The 19,380-nt window shown below is 44.5% G+C and overlaps 1 protein-coding gene across 2 annotated transcripts in view; it reads left to right on the plus strand.

Moving 5' to 3' along the window:
* COX10 (cytochrome c oxidase assembly factor heme A:farnesyltransferase COX10) overlaps window positions 1-19,380 on the plus strand; it is a 127,097-nt gene that overhangs the window by 11,346 nt on the left and 96,371 nt on the right. For both annotated transcript variants that reach the window (XM_036094740.2, XM_036094741.2), the window contains exon 4: window positions 18,754-18,878. In XM_036094740.2, the coding sequence (XP_035950633.1) occupies window positions 18,754-18,878 (125 nt within the window). The remainder of the gene's footprint in view (window positions 1-18,753; window positions 18,879-19,380) is intronic.

A 19,380-nucleotide genomic window follows, 5' to 3' on the forward strand; every position in this document is an offset into this window, starting at 1 on the left:
ATAGAAGACTTACGGCCTGGAAAACCTGAAACACTTCCTCTCTGGCCCTTTAGAGGGAAGAACTTGCTGAGCCCGGCTGTCAAGCACGGGCCAGTGAGAGGCAAGCATGATGACCAGCACACCAGTGGCAGTCAGTTGAGACATGACTTGGGCTGCACTAAGGCTGTGGTGTGTCAGGAGGAGAGGGGAGAGAGAGACTGAGGCAGTAGAATGAGCAGAACCTTACGGAGAGGTGGGGGAGTGCTGGGAGGCCTGAAATAAAAGGTTAGGACACAGAGCCGCAAAGAGTCTGGCTGCCACGAAGCAAGCGTTCTCCGGTTCTCTGGGCCGTGTGCTCCTTATTATCCTACACCCGACCCACTTCTCTCAGAGAGAGCAGAGTGTGGTGACCTGTGGGTCAGAGTCCCTGCATTCAGATCCTGGCTCTTACTAGTTGAGTGACCTTGAGCAAGTTCCATAAAAAAAGTAAAAACCACAACTCTGTGTGCCTCGGTTTACCCACCTGTAAACTAGCTAATGATATCTACTTCAAAGCGTTCTATTAAATGGGATAAAATTTGCAAACTACATAGAAAGTGATAGGTTAAGAGCTATATATACACTTGTCTCTTAAAAGATAAATTTGTTACCTAGGTGCTGCCACAGGCATTTTGAGTTTGAGATGTTTATCCCTGCTCTAGAAAAACTTCCAGCTTTCTGATACGGATCAGTGGTAGCGTGAGGCTGAAGAGTGTGAACACTGAAGGAAGAAACAGGTTTGGGGGAAGATGAGTTCAGTTTCGGACTCGTGGATTTTGAGCTGCCACTGGAATATCCCGGTGGTGAGGTTCAGTGGGCAGTTGGCCATGGAAGACAAGAGCTCAGATAGAACGTCGGGCTGCAAGACTGAGGGGTCTTCAGCGTGGCGCCGGCCACGAAGCTGTGGTAGTGAACAAAGTTGTCTGCGGTTGGTGTGTAGTGACCAGAACAGAAGACCAAGGTCATTTGGGGTGCATCCCCTTTTAAGGATTGGGTAGAGCGTGTAACGGAGCCTGCAAGGAACTAAACAATCAGAGAAAGGGGAACAGGAAAGGGCTTAGTCACAGAACCCAAAAGAGAAGACACGGTTCATAAAGGAAGTGATGAACATTCCCAACATGGGGCTTGAACTCACAACCCTGAGATCACGAGTCGCATGCTCTCCCAACTGAGCCAGCCAGCCACCCCAAGGAAGTGATCAACACTTAAATGCTAGAGGTCTACTAAGATGGCTGGCCAGAAAGTTATTTTATTTGGCCAGTAGGAAGTCAGTGTTGCCTTGACTGCTAAATCAGGAAATAATTGTCAGTGTTTCCTCTTCTTAGAGCCTTAAATGAGGTACTTATTTAAAGTAATTCCTTAAGGTTTATTTTCAGAGTGCTTACTTCTTTGGGAACAGAAGGAAAGTATGGTAATTGGTTTAGGATCCATTTTTTTTTTTTTTCTTTTTTTTTTTGGTGGGAGGCCACACCTTCCTGTCCTTCATCCTGGCTGTTGTCATGCTTTTCCTTTTACGTACCTCATGGTGTTGTATATCAGAACAGGCATTCCAGCTGCAGGGGTTGATATTTAAAACATGGTGACTGAAATCTAAGGCAATGATCCAATTGCTCATTTAATAGTACATAACGTGTTAGAGCATGTGCATTGACTCATCAGTTCCCTCACGTCAGTGTGCTAATGAGCATACACCGCACTCGTGTTCACACGACACTTCCTGGCCGCCGTCCCCAGGGATCCTGGTCCTGTAGGCCTGGGACAGGACCCAGAGATCTGCATTTCTGACAAGCACACCAGATGATCTGATGCAGGTGGTCCTGGACCACCCCTCAAGCAAGTGAAGTAGGTGTTGGGCAGGAAGAGTGCCGGTCGCAGACGCCGTGGTCTGGCTGGTTGTGGGGGGCACTGACCCAGTGAGAGCCAGAGCAGCCCTGCAGGAAGAGCCAGCTGGGCAGGATGTGGACCACACAAGAGATGGATGCAAAGCAAGATGCACCGAGGAAAATGGGAGCAGCAGCCTCCGCTGCAACCACGGATGGAGAAGTCCCAGGGCAGTAAATTTCCCCTCGTATCATTTTCTATATTCCCTGCCCCAGGTTTCTGGATGAGCTAATTGAATTAAAGTCATTTCCTTCTGCTTATTCCATTTAAAGAGGCAGCACCCTTTGGGTGACCCCTACCCCCTTATTTGACCTTTTACCTCCCTCTTTAGTTTATTACTTGAATTCACACATGCCTTGGAGTCAGCAGGATTTTTTTTCTTTAAGAAAATCCCTGGTATCTATCAATTGATTTCTTTCGGACTCTTAACATCTTGGGCAATTCGTTTATAGCTAATGATAGCCGAGGCAGAAATATCTGAGAGTCAGCGATCACTTTTATGGAACTAGTCTTTCTTTGCCTCCCTTGGTTTATAGCTGTAATATACCAAGGATAATTAACTGTAGAATAAGTGAAGGGCCATACAGTGATCCTACTTCTGTTTCATTTGTAGGATATCAGGGTAGCAGCAGATGGATGCCTTGACATTCGTGCCAGGATCTGAGCCAAATGTTTGCTGGTGCTATACCATTTAAGGATTTTTTTTTTTCTATGAAAGGAAGTAAGACTGAATTTATAAAGAAGCAATAATAATGTCTCCCTTGAGTTTCTCTTGCCAACTGAACTATTTACAATATGTTTTTGGAGTTTGTTGCAAGGACCACACTGGGTTGGAGAAATTTTATTGGGGTTAGGATCATAAGAGGCTTTGGTGACTCAACTGAGTTTATACTTAATATGGGTCAATAAAAAGCAGGGTTTTTTTTTTCTCTCCCCCCCCCCCCGCCCCCGAATAACATCTGTACTGAAAAGCTACAGCATACTTTCTGAGACCAGAACACGAAAATAGATTGTTTGTTAGAACCAGTAATTATGCTGTTGACAGGACTGATATCAAACTACAGTCTATCAATAGATTTTTTTCCCCCTAGAGCCTAGAATGCTTTTTATTAAAAGAAAAAAACCTCACAAGAATAGAGGATACAATTTTACTGTTTTTAAAAGTACACTTCAGTCTTTGGCTCTCAGATACTGTATAATGAATCTTTATATTGATTGAGTAGAATTATGATTTCCTGACTTTTCATTTATATTTTGAAATAATTGCCTTAATAATGACATGCTTATAAATGTTAAAATAGTATCTTTATTAATTGTTTACTTTTAGGAAACAAAATGGAAAATACAGATAAGCAAAAATGAAAAGAATGTAATCTCCCCTTAATTTCTGCCTTTCAAAATAATAAGCATTTTGATGACTTTGGCATACTCTAGAATTTTTTTTCTATACATCCTATTCATACATGTTTGCTTCTTACACAAATATAAGATCACAAAGTAAATGCTTTTTATATTTTTTGTAAAATATTACTCTGTGCATATGTTTTGTGTCAGTATGTTTACCCTGTTTTTGGTGACTTAATTTTAAGTTTTAAAAGTAGTGTTTTCTTACAAAGAAAACATGTAATATAAAAAGGTCCCCTTGGCCTGTGCAGGTAACTGTTTTGCACACAGTGTTTGAGCCTGTTCTGTGCACTCTGTGAATCTTAGTAGGAACAGCACAGCCTCTGGACTCAGGCTGGCTGGGCTGCGGTCCCTGCTCTACCATTTATTGACTTTGTGACAATGGACACATTTTCATCTCTGTAAGCCTGAGTTTTTCTTCATCTGTAAAATAGGGATAATCCTACCTCATGGGCTTGTTGTCAAGATTATGTGAGATAACACAGGTAAATAATTGAGTACTGAACCTAGCATACGGTAAAGGTTCAAGAAAGGTTAGTTATCTCCGTGTTACATTATATGTTATATATGTTATATTATACTATATTATATTAATGCATACATAGTTTCTGATGTGTTTGTTTTATAAAAACGGGGTCATAATACACATTTTGTTCAGTTATTTGCTTTCTGTCCTCAATAATGTGTCACAGACAAGCTTCCTCATCCCTATAGTTAAATCTGCCTCCTATTTTTTTTAAGGTTGCTTGTACTCCATGGTGTGCATTGAATTTATTGAACCATTTCCTTTTTAATTGATATTTAGGTAGTCTGTAGCTTTTACTACTAGTAATAATGATTTTTAATATCATTGTACATCTGTCCTTATACACGTTTATTTCTGAAAGACCCTTAGACATGCACTTTTGCTTTTATTATTTTATTTCTTTTAAAGATTTTGTTTATTTATTTGAGAGAGAGAGAGAAAACAAGCAGAGTGGGGAGGAGCAGAGGGAGAGGGAGAAGCAGACTCCCCGCTGAGCAGGGAGCCCGACGTGGGACTCAATCTCTGGACCGTGGGATCACGACCTGAGCCAAAGGCAGACGCTTAACTGACTGAGCCACCAGGCGCCCAGGATGCTTTTGCTTTTAATGGATAGATAGCATACTGTTGCATGGCCATATCATAATTTATTTACCACCTATTCCCTTTAGATTGTTTTCAGTTTTTATTATTACAAATGGTGCTGTAATATCTGTGGCCATTTTCCTACAGTAGGCGCCTCCAGGGAGCCTTGCTGAATCAAAGGCTATGCAGACTCTGGAAGTTTTTATTTTTTCTGGCAGATTTCTCTCGAGAAAAGTTCCACCAGTCTGTGCTGTTATCAGATTAACCAACTCTCTGTACCTTCCACCAATGAATGCTAGATAATAATATACTTTTAGAAATAACTCTACCTATTTGATGGGTGAAAAATGGCACTAGAGTGTTTATATCTGTATTTTTAACTTTATGATTTTCTATTTTCATTTAAATATTTCCCTTACAGGAAATGTTTTACAGCCAATGGTATAAGGTGGAGATACCCAGTTTTTAATAAGTCATTAACCAGTGTTGAATGTCATACTCACACAATTAAGAATTTGTGAAATTCTGTCCCTGGTGGACAAACCTCATTGCCCTTAACCCCCAAAATTCTGTTAGTATTTTAATTGGTATTTCTGCATGTTTACAGATTAATTTTGGGATGAATTGAGATCTTTACAGTGTACATCCTCGTTTATCCAAATCTTTTATGTCTCTCAAGTTTTACAGTTTTCTTTGAATAGACTGTTCTTACTGATGATTTTGAAATAGTAAAAAACATATTTTCAGTTGATTATTTCTTGAGTTTTTCAGGTAGTCAAGTGGTGATCAGTTTGTCTCCTTTTTCATATTTATACCAATTATTTCATTCTCTGGTGTAATTGCAGCTTTATTCTGTTCCCTCCACTTGCTCTCCTCATTGTAGTTTCATCTTCGTTCAGAAGGAGCCCGTGAAGTGTGTTATGTTCAGCACTGATTTGATTTGCTGCTGTCTGCTTTTTATTACCACTCCTGACTTCGAACGTTCTGCTAATGGCAGTTTGTTTCTGTATCCTTTTCTGAGCCCTTTTATTCTGTTTCATGGGGTTTGTTTTTTCTGCTTTGTCTACTCATCCTCCTGCTATTCACAGAGTCCCTGTTATGCCCCAGGTGTGCCCTTCCAAGTGCCCGGGGTAGAGTGGGGTGAGGGCCCCCCGCTCAGGCCCTGCTCCTGGGTCAGACTTCTGTGGGGGAGCTTATAGTCTGCTGGTCCTGTCGTGCATCTTCTTTAGAAATATATTTAACCTTTTTTTCTTCCATGCTCTTTTTTTTTCCTTTTATGTTGTAGAATCCTTTTTTTAAAGCTTCCATTTGGCCCATTTTACCTCTTTTCATCTTAATCCATTCCTAAGTGAAGACGGCTATTCCCAACAGTAGCCACCCCCCCCCCCCAAAAGAGCGTAACGTCCAGGAGGACAAGCATTTTGTCCGTTCGCATGTTCCTCTGCCCTCCGTGCCTCAGGCAATGCCTGGCACATGGTAGGTGCTCACTATGGATTGATTGAAGGAATGCACGGTTGGCTTGTTCTTCATCCCCTAACGGTTTAACTTGGCAGTGTTGGACTTCTTTTGCGTTTTAAGTTGGAGGATGGAATTTATCGGTTTACATGATCCACGTGAAGTTCCTGTGGCCTGAGGAGAAGCAGAGGGAGCTAGCTACTGGCGAGGGAACTTTTTCTCGAAAGGCGTTTGCACGGTGTTTTTGAAATCACAGCGCCAGTGTCTTGCTCCCCAAGTCTGGTTCTTAGTGTAGTCTGCCTCTTCTCTCAGCCATGCCTGGCCTTTTCTCTGGTGCTGCTGCCTGCTGAGCTGAAGAATACCCCCCTGCCAGGGCGTGGTGTTAGTGGGTGTCATGCGACCTGGATTCGATGCGCTGGAATGTTTCTGCCTTGTCTCAGTGAGAAGGATGTCAAGGCAAGGCCCGGCTTTCTTTTCGGTGTGACCACTTTTCCCTGCCTCTAACTCTGATGCGGCTGCCTCCATAAATACTCCTGCTGGGATGGGGAAGGGACTTTGCATAGAGTGGGCCCATCCTGCCCGTGGTCCCCCCTGCCCTCTGCCCCTGGCTCCCTACCTCTCCATGTTAGGAAGACATAATGGGTACTGTCAGACAGCCTTCATTTCCCGTATTTGTCTATTTCCTTACTAGTTGGTACTTAGGTACTCTAATTTTTTGCCACTCATATAACGAAAGTAGTAAGTCATCTCTCAGCAACTGTCTTCAGTTGAGTTTCCTCTGTGCTATACTTAACAAATATTTCTTGAAGGTTTTAGTATATCCTCTCTGCCTAGTTTATTGCTGATGCAGGTTTTTCTCTGGTTTTTAGTTTTATTCATTCATTCAGTTGGTTTCTGGTAGGGGTTGGGCCATGAAGATGCCTTAGCCAACGTTCTAAGTTAGATGAAAAATACATGTATCTGGTCTATTCTGTTTTCTGATGATTTAATTGTTTTATATCAGTTCGATGTTGATTAAATTGATTGTAAGTATAAGATGCTATGGTAGATGCCAGAGGAACGTAAAGATAAATTTGATGCGGATGATAATCATTCTCAAAAAATATTGACAAATTGGGGGCGCCTGGATGGCTCAGCCCTTGATTTCTGCTCAGGTCATGATCTCAGGGTCCTGGGATCGAGCCCTGAGTTGGGCTCCCTGCTCAGTGGGGAGTCTGCTTCTCCCTCTCCCTCTCTCTCAAATAAATAAATAAAATCTTTAAAAAATATATCGACAAATTTAAAGAAGAGAAACAGGAAAAAAATAAACAAGGTTGAGAACGGGCTCAGCTGCAGGTAACTGAAAACTTGGAAGAACAGTGACTTCAACAAATAAAGGGTTTATTTTTCTCTTGTTTAGAGGAGTGTGAAATTATGAGTCTAGAGCTAGTGCTGAAGGATGTTGTCAGCATACCCGGCTCCTCCTTTTGGCTGCCGTTACTTGCTTTGGCTTTTGTTCTCAAGACCCCAGAATGGCTGCCACCCCTCCATCGTCATGCTGCACTCCAGGCCGAAAGAATGAAGAAGGGGGACTGTATGGAAAGGCAGAAACCTCCTTACAAGACTTTGCCTTTTTATTTGGGAAGGAAAGGTCTTGATGGGGACTTCCCCTTAGGTCTCACTGGCTAGTACGGTACAAAGTGGCTACCTCCAGCCGCAAGGGAGATTGTAAAGTCTGGCATAATTCTTACAGAAGTGGAGCATCTAAAATCCAGCCCCGTCAACTGCCAGTAGCCGCTGGGCTGTCTCATTACGCAGCGTAGCCCCTTCCAGGAAGAGGATGTAGGGCTGCCTGCCTCTCCACGGTCCAGTTTCCCCAAGAAAACCCAACGCTGCCCCATAGTCCGCCCAGGGACCACCACCGCGCACGTACGCTTCGTACCTAGAGTATTTCGGCAAGGGCCGGCTTGCCAACGTGACGTTGACTTTCCCAGGGGTGGTGGTGGAGGTCTACCGATGCGTCAGCAGCCTTCCCCTGTCATCTTGATCGTCCCGTGCACATTTGGAGACCGGGGAGCTGTCGGGCCCGGACCATGCCACACAGGGGAGCCAGACTCGAGCCTGCCCCGAGGGAACGAGCCCGGTGGGGGCCACTCAGCTCCTCTCCCGACTTCTGAGTTGCGCCCCGACAGGCACCGAGGGCTTTGGCATCTGGCTCCGTTTGCTTCCCGCCCAAGTCCACTGGCAGCCTAGAGAGCCTCCCTTCATTTGCCATCGAGAGCCTTGGAATGCTGGTTATCACACAGATTTCCAGGCCTCGTCTCCATAAACGCCTTCAGGCTGGGTCTGCGTTCACACCCGGTTCCTCCTCATGCGAGAGAGAGCATGAGTGTGGGGGGAGGGTGGTGCAAAGAGGGAGAAGCAGACTCCCCACTGAGCACAGAGCCCAACCTGAGCCAAAGGCAAGTGCTTAACCGACTGAGCCACCCAGGCGCCTCACAGGGCTGCATTTTTATCTGTATTTACACTTTGTGATTTTTGTTGTTGTTGTTGCCATCACCTGCAGAATTTTGAACAGTTTAGCCTTTTAATTACAAGTAATCTATTATTTTACTCTACTGGAGTAGTCGAATGCTTTGTGGTGCCTGGAAATTGTACCTGAACCAGGTGACTTTAGGCGACTGTGCTTGGTAGTCCCTGGGCCTGCTTTTTACACTGTCACTTTCACCTGTTGTCATTCTGTACTGAAGTTTTTAACCTGCTACCTTATTTCGTACTCAGCATAACTGTGGGATGGAAGATGGCCCTACTGTGTTACCCAGAAAGTTCACGGGACTTGTGAGAGCTTGGAAGCTCAGAGGGGCCTTTCGAGGACTCTACTGTGCTTTAATCTAGTCCCCAGCTAAGAGACTTTTTTTTTTTTTGTCTTACAGATAGGTCATATAGATAGATAGGTCATAGATCATAAAGATTATCAATGAGTCATCTATGAGAGCTGGCAAAGTCAGTTTCACTTAAAGGGACAACCGCGTTGTTAAGGGAATTCTTCATTTGTTGATTATCTTAAAAGTATTTCTAAGAGTCTTCACGCTAGAAAGTTGTCTTGAACACCTAGAATAATGACACAGCTGGCATTATTGCATAACTAATCACTAGGAGCAAACGAAATTTTTCCATGCAAAAGAAGATCATGATGCATTAATAGACATATGTATGCATTTAGGTCCAGATACAAAGAACAAGTGAGAGGCCCATTTTATTGACCCGTTAACCTGTGTGGCAAAAAATATTCAAATGTAGATAAACACTAAATCCTGTCAAAGTCAGAATGATAATTTAAATGAACACTTAATCTTAGTTCTTTGTTTTAAAGATTTATCGTAAAATACCTGCTGTCTGGACACTGACCAAGAGTTTTGAGATGAAAGTGAGGAAAAGCTCAACTAACAGTCCCTTCTTGCCAAACTCATTTTTCAAAAGACAAAATTCCACTTTTTAAAAGTTTAATGTGCATCTGTTTTATGGAAAAGTTTTCTAGTTAATTACAAAGGTTGTAAAGTGTTGTTTATTAAGTATATTAAGAAGAAATATTTCTTTATTGAAAAGGGGGGAAAAAACCCCCTTTTTTTTAGATGGTTCAAGGAAAAACTAATTCAGAGAACAATCTTGGGATCTCATTCAGTGTTGCATTATTAACTTAGATATAAACAGGTTTAATTTATGTATTTATTTAAACAGACCTGATAGATATTTCATTTCCCTTTTCTGAATGCTGACTGTAAATGCAAACCAAATGCTTCCTGGTGAATTGCCTTGGGGGCCATACTTAAATGTTTCATTTTGGTAACAGTATTGCTCAATCAATTTGAAGTATGAGTTTTAATTTGGTCCCAGGATTTTCTTGGACTGGCTTTGGTCATTAAATATATGGAAAAAAAGACAGAGGGAAACAGGAAGGCCCCGTAAGTTCTTAATTTTGCAGCTGTGTTATTCAAAATCTCTATAAAAAGTCTTATCTTTTAACCAGAAGTGGTTATGGTTTGTAATCAGTTACCCCTGATTGATCTCCTTTAATGTGGCTGAGCAGAAAAATACCTTGTCTCTCATCAGCTGACTTTTCATCTGAATTTAGCAATAAGCAGAAGAATTACCACCTTCTTTGATATGTGTGTTGGGGAGAGGACTGTGTCGAGAGGTTTGCAGACCGCTGCCAAGCCAGGAAGCCTAAAAAACTCAACTCACATTAGAAATTGAATCATTTGAAGCTTAAGCTGTTAATAGAAATGAAGAGAGAGGAGGAAATCTTAAGTACAGCTATTAAGTAAAAACTACCCGCTCATTTTAAAATCAGAAGAGACTTAATTCCTGCCTCTTAATTAAGTTAAATCATTTTGAACCTTGAGATCAGCCAACAAAACTGATTCCATTGCTTGGACACACGCGTAAGCAAAACCATGTACGGGTTCATTAACCGCCTGTTCCTGTCAGCTTTGTACATGCAAGAGCTTTAAAGAGAATACGTCTCGAGTTTGTAGGATTTGGATTCCAATGTTGCATGGTATCCGCTCTCAGGGATAATGAGATATAATAGATCACAAGGATAATTTGAAATCTATAGAGAATCTCAAACTCTAATTTAGCCAGGGGTTTTAATCTGTTGACTAAATCTTTTACCAGAGTTGATAATTATCCAAATTGATTTATTGGAATTTTGTTTTTCATTTAATTCTTTAGGAGCCCATGCTAAAAAAAAAAAAAAAAAAGAGGTTTTAAAAGAGAGATAAAATCAGTTTGTAGATGACCAGTTTTCTAAGACCATCCTTATAGTTATTTTTAACTGATGATCTCGGGAAATAAAGTGACTTCATTATGCTTATGCTCAAAGACCAGTAGTTCTCAAGGTACTGAGCCTTTAAAAAAATCTTCCTTCCTTCCTCCCCTCCCTCCTTCCCTCCCTCCTTCCTTCCCTCCTTCCTCTCATGCACATAACATATGTTTATAATGTTTATGCTATTGTGTATGAATGTCACATACAGGAGAAAAGTGAAGAGTTATTTGTAAATGAAATTCATGTACTCGTACCAATGCACTGTGTTCATTTTAAGATAAGCATAATGTGTGTTTTAAAATAATTAAAGTCAAATATAAGTGTAAGTTTCATGGTTTCTTCCCATGTCCCTGAGTTATCCACACCCTCCCTTTTTTTTGAAGTGAGGGCTTCCGAGCTTTAAATACACATAAAAGTACTTTGGCACTGTAACGTGCTTCACAAACGTAAGTTTTGTTTTTTACTGTTATCATTTTTAGTCCACATTTATGAAAGGACTGCTCTCCAGTCACTCCCCTGGAGCCACAGAGAAGTAACTGGGGTCACAGCAGAGGCACGCGGAGCTTGTAGGCCGTGTTTTGTTGTCTCCAAGTTCCTTAAGGCAGTGCTTTGAAATGCTAAGTCTAAGCTTAGTGGCCAGAGACCTGTTTCACCTAGAATTCTAGAAAGCACACTTCAAGAATTACCGAGAGCGCCACTTACTAAGTCCTTATTTGCTGGGCACTGTACTTCGTGGTTTTGGTACAGTGAAACACCAGTGTGTCTCTTAAAGGTGTCAGATGGCGTGGACAAGAGTTGGAGGTCAAGAGTTGTTGGTCCCGGGCGCCTGGGTGGCTCAGTTGGTTAAGCGACTGCCTTCGGCTCTGGTCATGATCCTGGGGTCCCTGGATCGAGTCCCGCATCGGGCTCCCTGCTCGGCGGGGGGTCTGCTTCTCCCTCTGACCCTCCCCCCTCTCATGTGCTTGCTCTCTCTCATTCTCTCTCTCAAATAAATAAATAAAAAATCTTTAAAAAAAAAAAAAAAAAAAAGAGCTGTTGGTCCCTAGGGACACTTAGCCTGGGGAAACCAAGATGGTGGTATCGTTGCCTTTGGGTGATTGAAGGATTGTGCTGAGAGGGGTCCTTTGGTGTCACTGGAGAAGAGAGAAGCGACCACTCACATCTGTTCCGAGCAGAAGGCCTGTGCTGGAGCCTCCAAACTGCTCATCTGCACCTTTGCACTGCTGCTGTCCTTCCCGGGCCCTCGCCGCCTCCCACCCAGCGCACTGCCCTCGCCTTTTCTCGGTCCTCTGAGTCGATTTTCCTCCACTGCAATCCATTCTCTGCGTTGTGGATAGACCGGCCGTTCCTAAACGCCACCCTCCTCACGGTGTGCGCTGCTTTTCTTTAACTGCAAAGCAAGTTGACACAACTTAGCAGTTCTTTTTATTTATTTATTTTTTTAAAGATTTTATTTATTTATTTGACACAGAGAGTACAAGCAGGGGGAGCGGCAGGCAGAGGGAGAGGGAGAAGCAGGCTCCGCACTGAGCAAGGAGCCGGATGCGGGACTCGATCCCAGGACCCTGGGATCATGACCCAAGTCGAAGGCAGACGCTTAACCGACTGAGCCACCCAGGCGCCCCACAAGTTAGCAGTTTAAAGCAGCACACGGTTATTATTTACCAGCTTGAAATCAGCACAATGGTCTGGGCTGCGGTTCTCACCTGGGGTCCTCTTCTAGGCTCGCTGTTCCCCTCCACCTGTTGGCCTGGACTCCGCTCCTCCGGGCCCTCCCAGTTCCTTGCCATGTGGCCCTCCTAGGGAGTTCCCATCAGGGACTTTTGCTTTCTTGCAGCCCAGTGAGACAGGTGTACTTGCGACTGTTTCAGAATAAATATACGTTATACAGAACGTAAGTAAGAACTTCTCTCTGGAGAAGGCGGGCAGACAAGAGAACCTATTTGTCGACTCCTGTGAATGATGGGCTCTGGAAGAAGGCAGCCCTGGCGGGTCTTAAGACAGGCCTTCTGGTTCGGAAGAGATTGGTGGGGCTGCAGCTGAGCTGGGCCAAATAGTCAGGACTGCCTATATCCTAAGCACCTTCACGGACTGCCGCCGACCCTCTGTGCATGCAGGTGCTTGCGGTTCACTGGCTGGACACCCACCCAGGAGCGGGAATGGTGGTGGGTCGGGCTTCATGGGGGGTGGGCATATTCCTCCACCTTGACTTTCTTCCAGAATCATCCCAGGGCTTGCTGTCCAGTGCCCCTGGGCCTCTATCGGATGGGTCACGCTTCATTGGCAGCATTGATTTTATGTTTACATGTGAAGGGACAGAATATGAGATTACCAAATAAAATATAATTTCAAGTGTTATTAATGAAAGAATATATTACACTCACTTTTAATGAGATCCTGGTGTTGCAGAATGAATCCCAGGAAATCAATGAAAAGTTTAATTACAGTTGTTAGCAGTGCTGTATGAGAATATTGCTTTGGTCAATTTTACTTGTACAGTTTATCAATCCTTTCTGCCTTCCTCTTTCTTTAAATTAATTGCCTTGATGAAGTAAGTATAAATACATTCTTTGTTAGAGTTCAGTGTTTAAATGTGTTACAAAATGCAGATTTCCTCCTCAATGATAATAATTATAATAATAGTCCTGATCAGTTTTTAATGTACATTACAATTTGTACAGTTTTAAATTAGGCAGTGTTTGCATTTTGCACACTGACTCATTGTTAGGTCTTACTAAAACATAGTCCTTTCCCTTTACCAGTTTTTTGCAAATCACTTTCTGTCTCTTCTCAACTTATGAGTTGACCTGTTAGTCAAAATTTGATGTGCTTTTTGTATCGTTCATCACTCAGTCAAACTCCGGGGCAAGTAAAAAGAAAAACAAGATACTTTCTCCCCTGAATTAACAGTTTTATTTTCATGTAGCTACACACCCTTTCTGGGTTTAAACGAAGTGAATTTTCTTCTTGCAGCATTTTTATCTTGACAGTGCAGTGATTATTGTGCTGTCTCTTCCACTACGGTGGAAATTGCTCTTTCTTTTTTTTTTTTTTTTTAAATATTTTATTTATTTATTTGACAGAGAGAGACACGGCGAGAGAGGGAACACAAGCAGGGGGAGTGGGAGAGGGAGAAGCAGGCTTCCTGCGGAGCAGGGAGCCCGATGCGGGGCTCGATCCCAGGACCCTGGGATCATGACCTGAGCCGAAGGCAGATGCTTAACGACTGAGCCACCCAGGTGCCCCTGCTCTTTCTTTTTATTTGTTTATAAAACACAATACAAAATGTTGATGTGGATACTGAGAGATAGCTAAAGTTACTTTGGTGACTCTGGATTTTACTAATTCTATATTGAGAAAATAATTATACATTTTCTGTGCTCTTTTAACTCCCATAGTTGTTTACAAATAGTCTACTTTTGGTTTAAGGTTCAAGGCTTTACCATAGAGTCAAGCATTATTTTAGGGGCCCTGGGTGGCTCGATTGGTGAAGCATCTAACTCTTGATTTCAGCTCAAGTCGTGATCTCAGGTTGTGAGATCAAGCCCCGCGTCGGGCTCCACGCTCAGCTGGCTGTCTGCTTGGGATGCTCTCTCTCCCTCGGCCTTGCCCTTCCCTGCTGCACTCTCCCTCTCACTCTATCTCTCTCAAATAAATAAGTAAATCTTAAAAAAAAAAAAAAATTATTTCAACCGATTGACTCCATGTGTGGGAGCAATTTACTTAGTTCATTTTGAGAGGGAAAGCCCTCCTGTCTCTTTTCCTTCCAATTCTCCCAGTGACACACCATCAACCTGTCTTCCTGGGTGGTTGAGTTGAGAAGTAACCTGGGTGTTACCAGCCTTTTTTTTCCAGTCCTGGCTTGTCACCACACACGGCGATAAGTGAGGAGTCGCCCGACCTTTCTGGAGAGCTCTTGAGTTGTGCAAAGCAAGATGACTCATTCTGGGACACCGGCCTATCCACAAGGCTTGGTGATTGATGGCGTGTATCTATAAAGAATGAAAAAGCCTCCTCACAGAAGGGAGCTGTTTTGAGTATTCTAAAAGGAGTTTTGTTTGCTCGAAAACAGGTGCCTTCCTTAGGAGTCATTATATAAGTGCAGGTATGGCTCAGTGGGCTGTGAAGTGAGGGGCCGTTCTTTCCCTGTCGTGCGTGGGTAGAATGTCCTCTTACTTGAACCTGCAAGGGCTGTGGGCGAGCCTGGAGTCACGTGGCATTTTCTTCTGGGTGTAAGTACCGTGTGGCTGTTCACTGGTCTGGACTTAGGTGAGACTGCTGTGCCCCCACTCGTGGTACTGGACGTGGGCCAGAGCACGCTGCACCCCCGGAGCCGAGGACAGGAGGGGGGAGCCGTGCACGCTTCCTGGCCCAGGCCAGCCTCTTTTCTCCTGTTTGCCTTCAGGTCCTAATCTGCTGCTTGCCTTTTTGTAACCTTTTATCCAAACCTGCGTGCCCATTCCTGTACTTGTCCTCCCAGGACATGTGGACGCACACCACATTTGGGGACGACGTCATGAAAGGAGGGACTTTTTGGCCAAAGGACATATTCTGGTTTCAGGTGACCATCTACACACACGTACTCAAGTCACCTTTGCACGTTGTCATTGAGCCCAATCAAAGAAACACAGAAATGCCAAGAAACCTGTGTCCAGTCTAGACATTAGGGGCTTGTCCATATGGTAAAACAAGAAAGAGTTTCTATATGCTGCTGATAAAACTAGATTGAAGGGCGTGCCAACCAATTCATGATCATTGGGAGGAGCGGTCAGTTTCCCGATCATTTCTTGTTGCTGTCAGTGGTGGTGCCTCTGGTCCTGCTTCCTGGGGTCCCATCACCGCACCTCATCCTCCTGGTTCTTGTCTCGTGATGTTCTTTGTCTGGGTGTGACACAGTTTCCTTTTCCCCCATCTGTGAAGTTCTGACATTTTTAAAAAAGATTTTATTTATTTATTAGAGTGAGCACGAGCAGGGAGAGGGCAGAAGGAAAGAAACGCAAGCCGACTCCCCACTGAGCACGGAGCCCGAGGCTGGGCTCGATCTCACAACCCTGAGATCATGACCTGAGCCGAAATCAAGAGTCGGACACTTAACGAACCGAGCCACCCAGGCGCCCTGAAGTTCTGACGTTTTTTATACACTTCTTGCCACCGTACTTCATTGATTATCTCGTCCATTCCCTCGGGCTCAGCCATGGTCTCTGGGCAAGTGACTCAAGAGCCTCGTGCCTCCCTCCTGCCTCCCCAGGCTCTTTCCTGAGCTCCAGTTTCATCTTCCGTCACTTTCTGTACATTTTTACATGGATATCCTGTGGTTCTTCAAAAGCAGCACATTTTCTAAAGACCAGCCAGCTCGATCACCTTTCCCGGGATGGACTTCTTTCTGTTACTGTTACAATGCTTCTCCAAGTCACCCTGTGGTGCAGCACTTTACCTTTTATCCTCTTTTGTTGTTATTTTGTTTTGTCTTTCTCCTTCTCGCAATTACCAAGCCCTAACAAGTGACCAATCACAATAGCCCTTATATCTATTTGAGTCCTGCTTTTACTATCCTTAGAGTGGATTAACAGTAGAGCCTCTCCAGTTGTTTCTCTGAAAAACCCTCTGCCTGTGGTAAATCACAGTGCCCACTGCTTCCAGGCTAACCTTCCAGTGACAGGTCACATCCTTGCATTGGGCTGTCAGTGACTCTCTCTGCCAACCAGACAACTTGCAAACTATTCAGCTTGAGACCCTGCTGTCTGGCAGCCACCACTCTTCCTCCCCCGTCCCTTCCTCCGGACCTGGCATACCCGTTGATCTGAAAGTCTAGTGGTGAACCACGTAGTCAGCTCCTGCCCGAAGGAGTGCCTGGGGAGGGCCTCCCTAAGACGTCACATTTGAGGGGCGCCTGGGTGGCTCAGTCGGTTAAGCGCCAACTCTTGATTTCGGCTCAGGTCATGATCTCAGGGTCGTGAGATCAAGCCCCGCATCAGGCTTGGTGCTGATCCTGGAGCCTGCTTGGGATTCTCCTTCTCCCTCTGCCCCTCCCCTTCCCGCCCCACCCCCACTCATGTGCTCTCTTTCTCTCTCTCAAAATAAAAAAACAGGGCGCCTGGGTGGCTCAGTCGTTAAGCGTCTGCCTTCGGCTCAGGTCATGGTCCCAGGGTCCTGGGATCGAGTCCCACATCGGCCTCCCTGCTCCACGGGAAGCCTGCTTCTCCCTCTCCCACTCCCCCTGCTTGTGTTCCCACTCTCACCCTCTCTCTCTCTGTCAAATAAATAAAAATCTTTAAAAAAAATTTTTTTTAAAAATTAAAAAACAAAGAAGTCCTATTTGAGACGAGATCTGAAGGAATATGGAAGGGAGCAGGAACCCACAGGCAAGAAGCCTGGCCTGCTTAGCAGAAGGCCCTCCCGATGGAGAACAGTGAGTGGGCTAGAGGGAGGCATGAGACACATCCACACGGCAGAGGAAAGAGTTTGCCTTTTAGTCCAGGTGTAGTGTCAAGGGACTTCTGAAGCAGACTGATATGATCGCCTTATTATTTTTAAAATATCATTTGGTGGACACCTGGGTGGCTCAGTCCGTTAAGCGTCAGCCTTCAGCTCAGGTCATGATCTTGGGGTCCTGGAATCAAGCCCCACATCAGGCTCCCTGCTCAGCGGCGAGTCTGCTTCTCCCTCTGCCCCTCCTCCTGCTTGTGTGCGCACTCTCTCTCTCTGTGTCAAATAAATAAAAATCTAATAAATAAATAAAGAAAAATAAAATACCATTTGGGAGAGAGGCAAGGTGGAAGCAAGGAGGTCACTTAGGGGACAGGCTCTTGCCATTGTCCAGACAAGATAATAGCTTGGACTAGATGACATGTTTCTCAGCCTCAGCACTCCTGACATTCTGGGCCAGAAAATTCTTTGTTGTGGGGGGCTGTCCTGTGTGCCGGAGGATGTTTAGAGGCATCCCTGGCCAGCGTCTGCCCACCTCCAGCATGACAGCCAAATATGTCTCCAGACGTTGCCCAATGTCCCCAGGGGGCAGAACCATCCCTGGTTGTGAGTCAGTGGGCTTGATGGTGGCATTAGAGGGGGGTTTGAAACACAGTACTCTGCAGTTGATGGGATGTCGAGCAGGGCAAGAGACGAGAGACTCAGTAGTGCTTCCTACGTGTTTGGTTTGAAATCCTGGCAGATGGCGTCCGGTTACTTTAGACTCCTGACATTGGTCTTTCTTGCCCCTGTGCCTGTTCTTGGAACTCTCCAACCACCTGTGATGTCGCCCACCCTACCATTCTCCTCCTTTTCTTACCTCCCCTCCTGAAGGTCCAGCTTAAATGCCATCTTCTTGAAGTCTTCTCCGATCAGCCTACCACTGGTGATCCTTTTGCAGTGAATTTCTACAGCCCCGTATCAGTGTGGACCTGTCAGCTTCTGTAAACCCCCAGCAAAGAAGGACCAGGGCCTAAAGGAAGGACCAGCCTTAGCAGATGCTTGAATTACATGGCTTTGCTTCTATCCCTCTGTTCCCATTGGTGGCTGTGGGATTATCATCTCCTTCTGGTCATCCTCTAACCGTTATCTGGACCCCAGAATCATCATCCTTTACAGGTGAGCCTCTGCTCAGGTGGTCCGAAGCTTGTCATAGAATTGGGACACTTATTATATGCTGCCCCGTGTTAGAATTATTGATGTATGACTCTCAGCTCCCTGTCAAGTAGAGTTCCTGAGAGCAGGAAGGAGCCCTTACAGACCTTTATCCCATATACTGCCTGATCAGCACAGTACCCATCACGAATTAGGTATTCAGTAAGTGTTTGTTGAATGAACAAGTGAATGCTTGGATCTGGAACATCGATTTTTTTTTTTTTTTTGTCCTCTTGAGTATAGTGGCGTTAAAGGAAAATTAGCATTTCTCTATAATGAACACATAGAATTTTGATAATCAGAAAAGAATTTTTTAATTTTTTTAGTGAGAGAGAGTTAGCCTGGAGTTTGCGTCACCGATAAAATGGATTGGTCTGTATGGAAGAGGGCTGGGTTTTTGGCGTTTATGGTCCGGACTGTGCTTCAGTGATGAGATGTCTGCTCTCCTTCTGTCTTGCAGCTCTGGTCGTCAGCACCACTTCGGCCGGATTTGCACTGGCCCCAGGACCTTTTGACTGGCCCTGCTTTCTGCTTACTTCTCTGGGCACCGGCCTTGCATCCTGTGCCGCCAACTCCATCAATCAGGTGAGTGGGTCACTTTTCAGCTCAATCGTGGTACTACTCCTTTTTCCTAGACTGTGGTATTTGTCACATTTTTTTAAAAAAGACTTACCAAACCACATATGCAGATGGAGAAGTTCCAGGAACTTGGGACACTGCGTCTCCTGTCGAGGTCTCTGGGTAGCAGAGCTGATCTGTCTCATCTCTTGAGGTGAATGGTTTTCGGGTGAGAGAGCGGTCATGTATCTGCTTCAACTGACCAGGAGTCAGGGTTAGAAGCGTTTCAGAGCCGTCAGACTTTCTGCTCTCATCCGGTTCATGCACATTTCCCTGAGCTTATCATTTTCTGTGTTCTTCTTTCTTTGGTTTGATTTGTTTGCATGTGTTTACATATACAACAGTGTATTTGTTTTAAGATTGATTTATTTATTTCACGGGGGGGCGGGCAGAAGGAGAGAGAGAATCCCAAGCCGACTCCACACTGAGCGTGGAGCACAATGTGGGGCTCAGGTTCACGACCCTGAGA

Source organism: Halichoerus grypus, chromosome 2 (assembly GCF_964656455.1).
Source record: "Halichoerus grypus chromosome 2, mHalGry1.hap1.1, whole genome shotgun sequence".
In the NCBI taxonomy this organism is placed as follows: Eukaryota; Metazoa; Chordata; class Mammalia; order Carnivora; family Phocidae; genus Halichoerus; species Halichoerus grypus.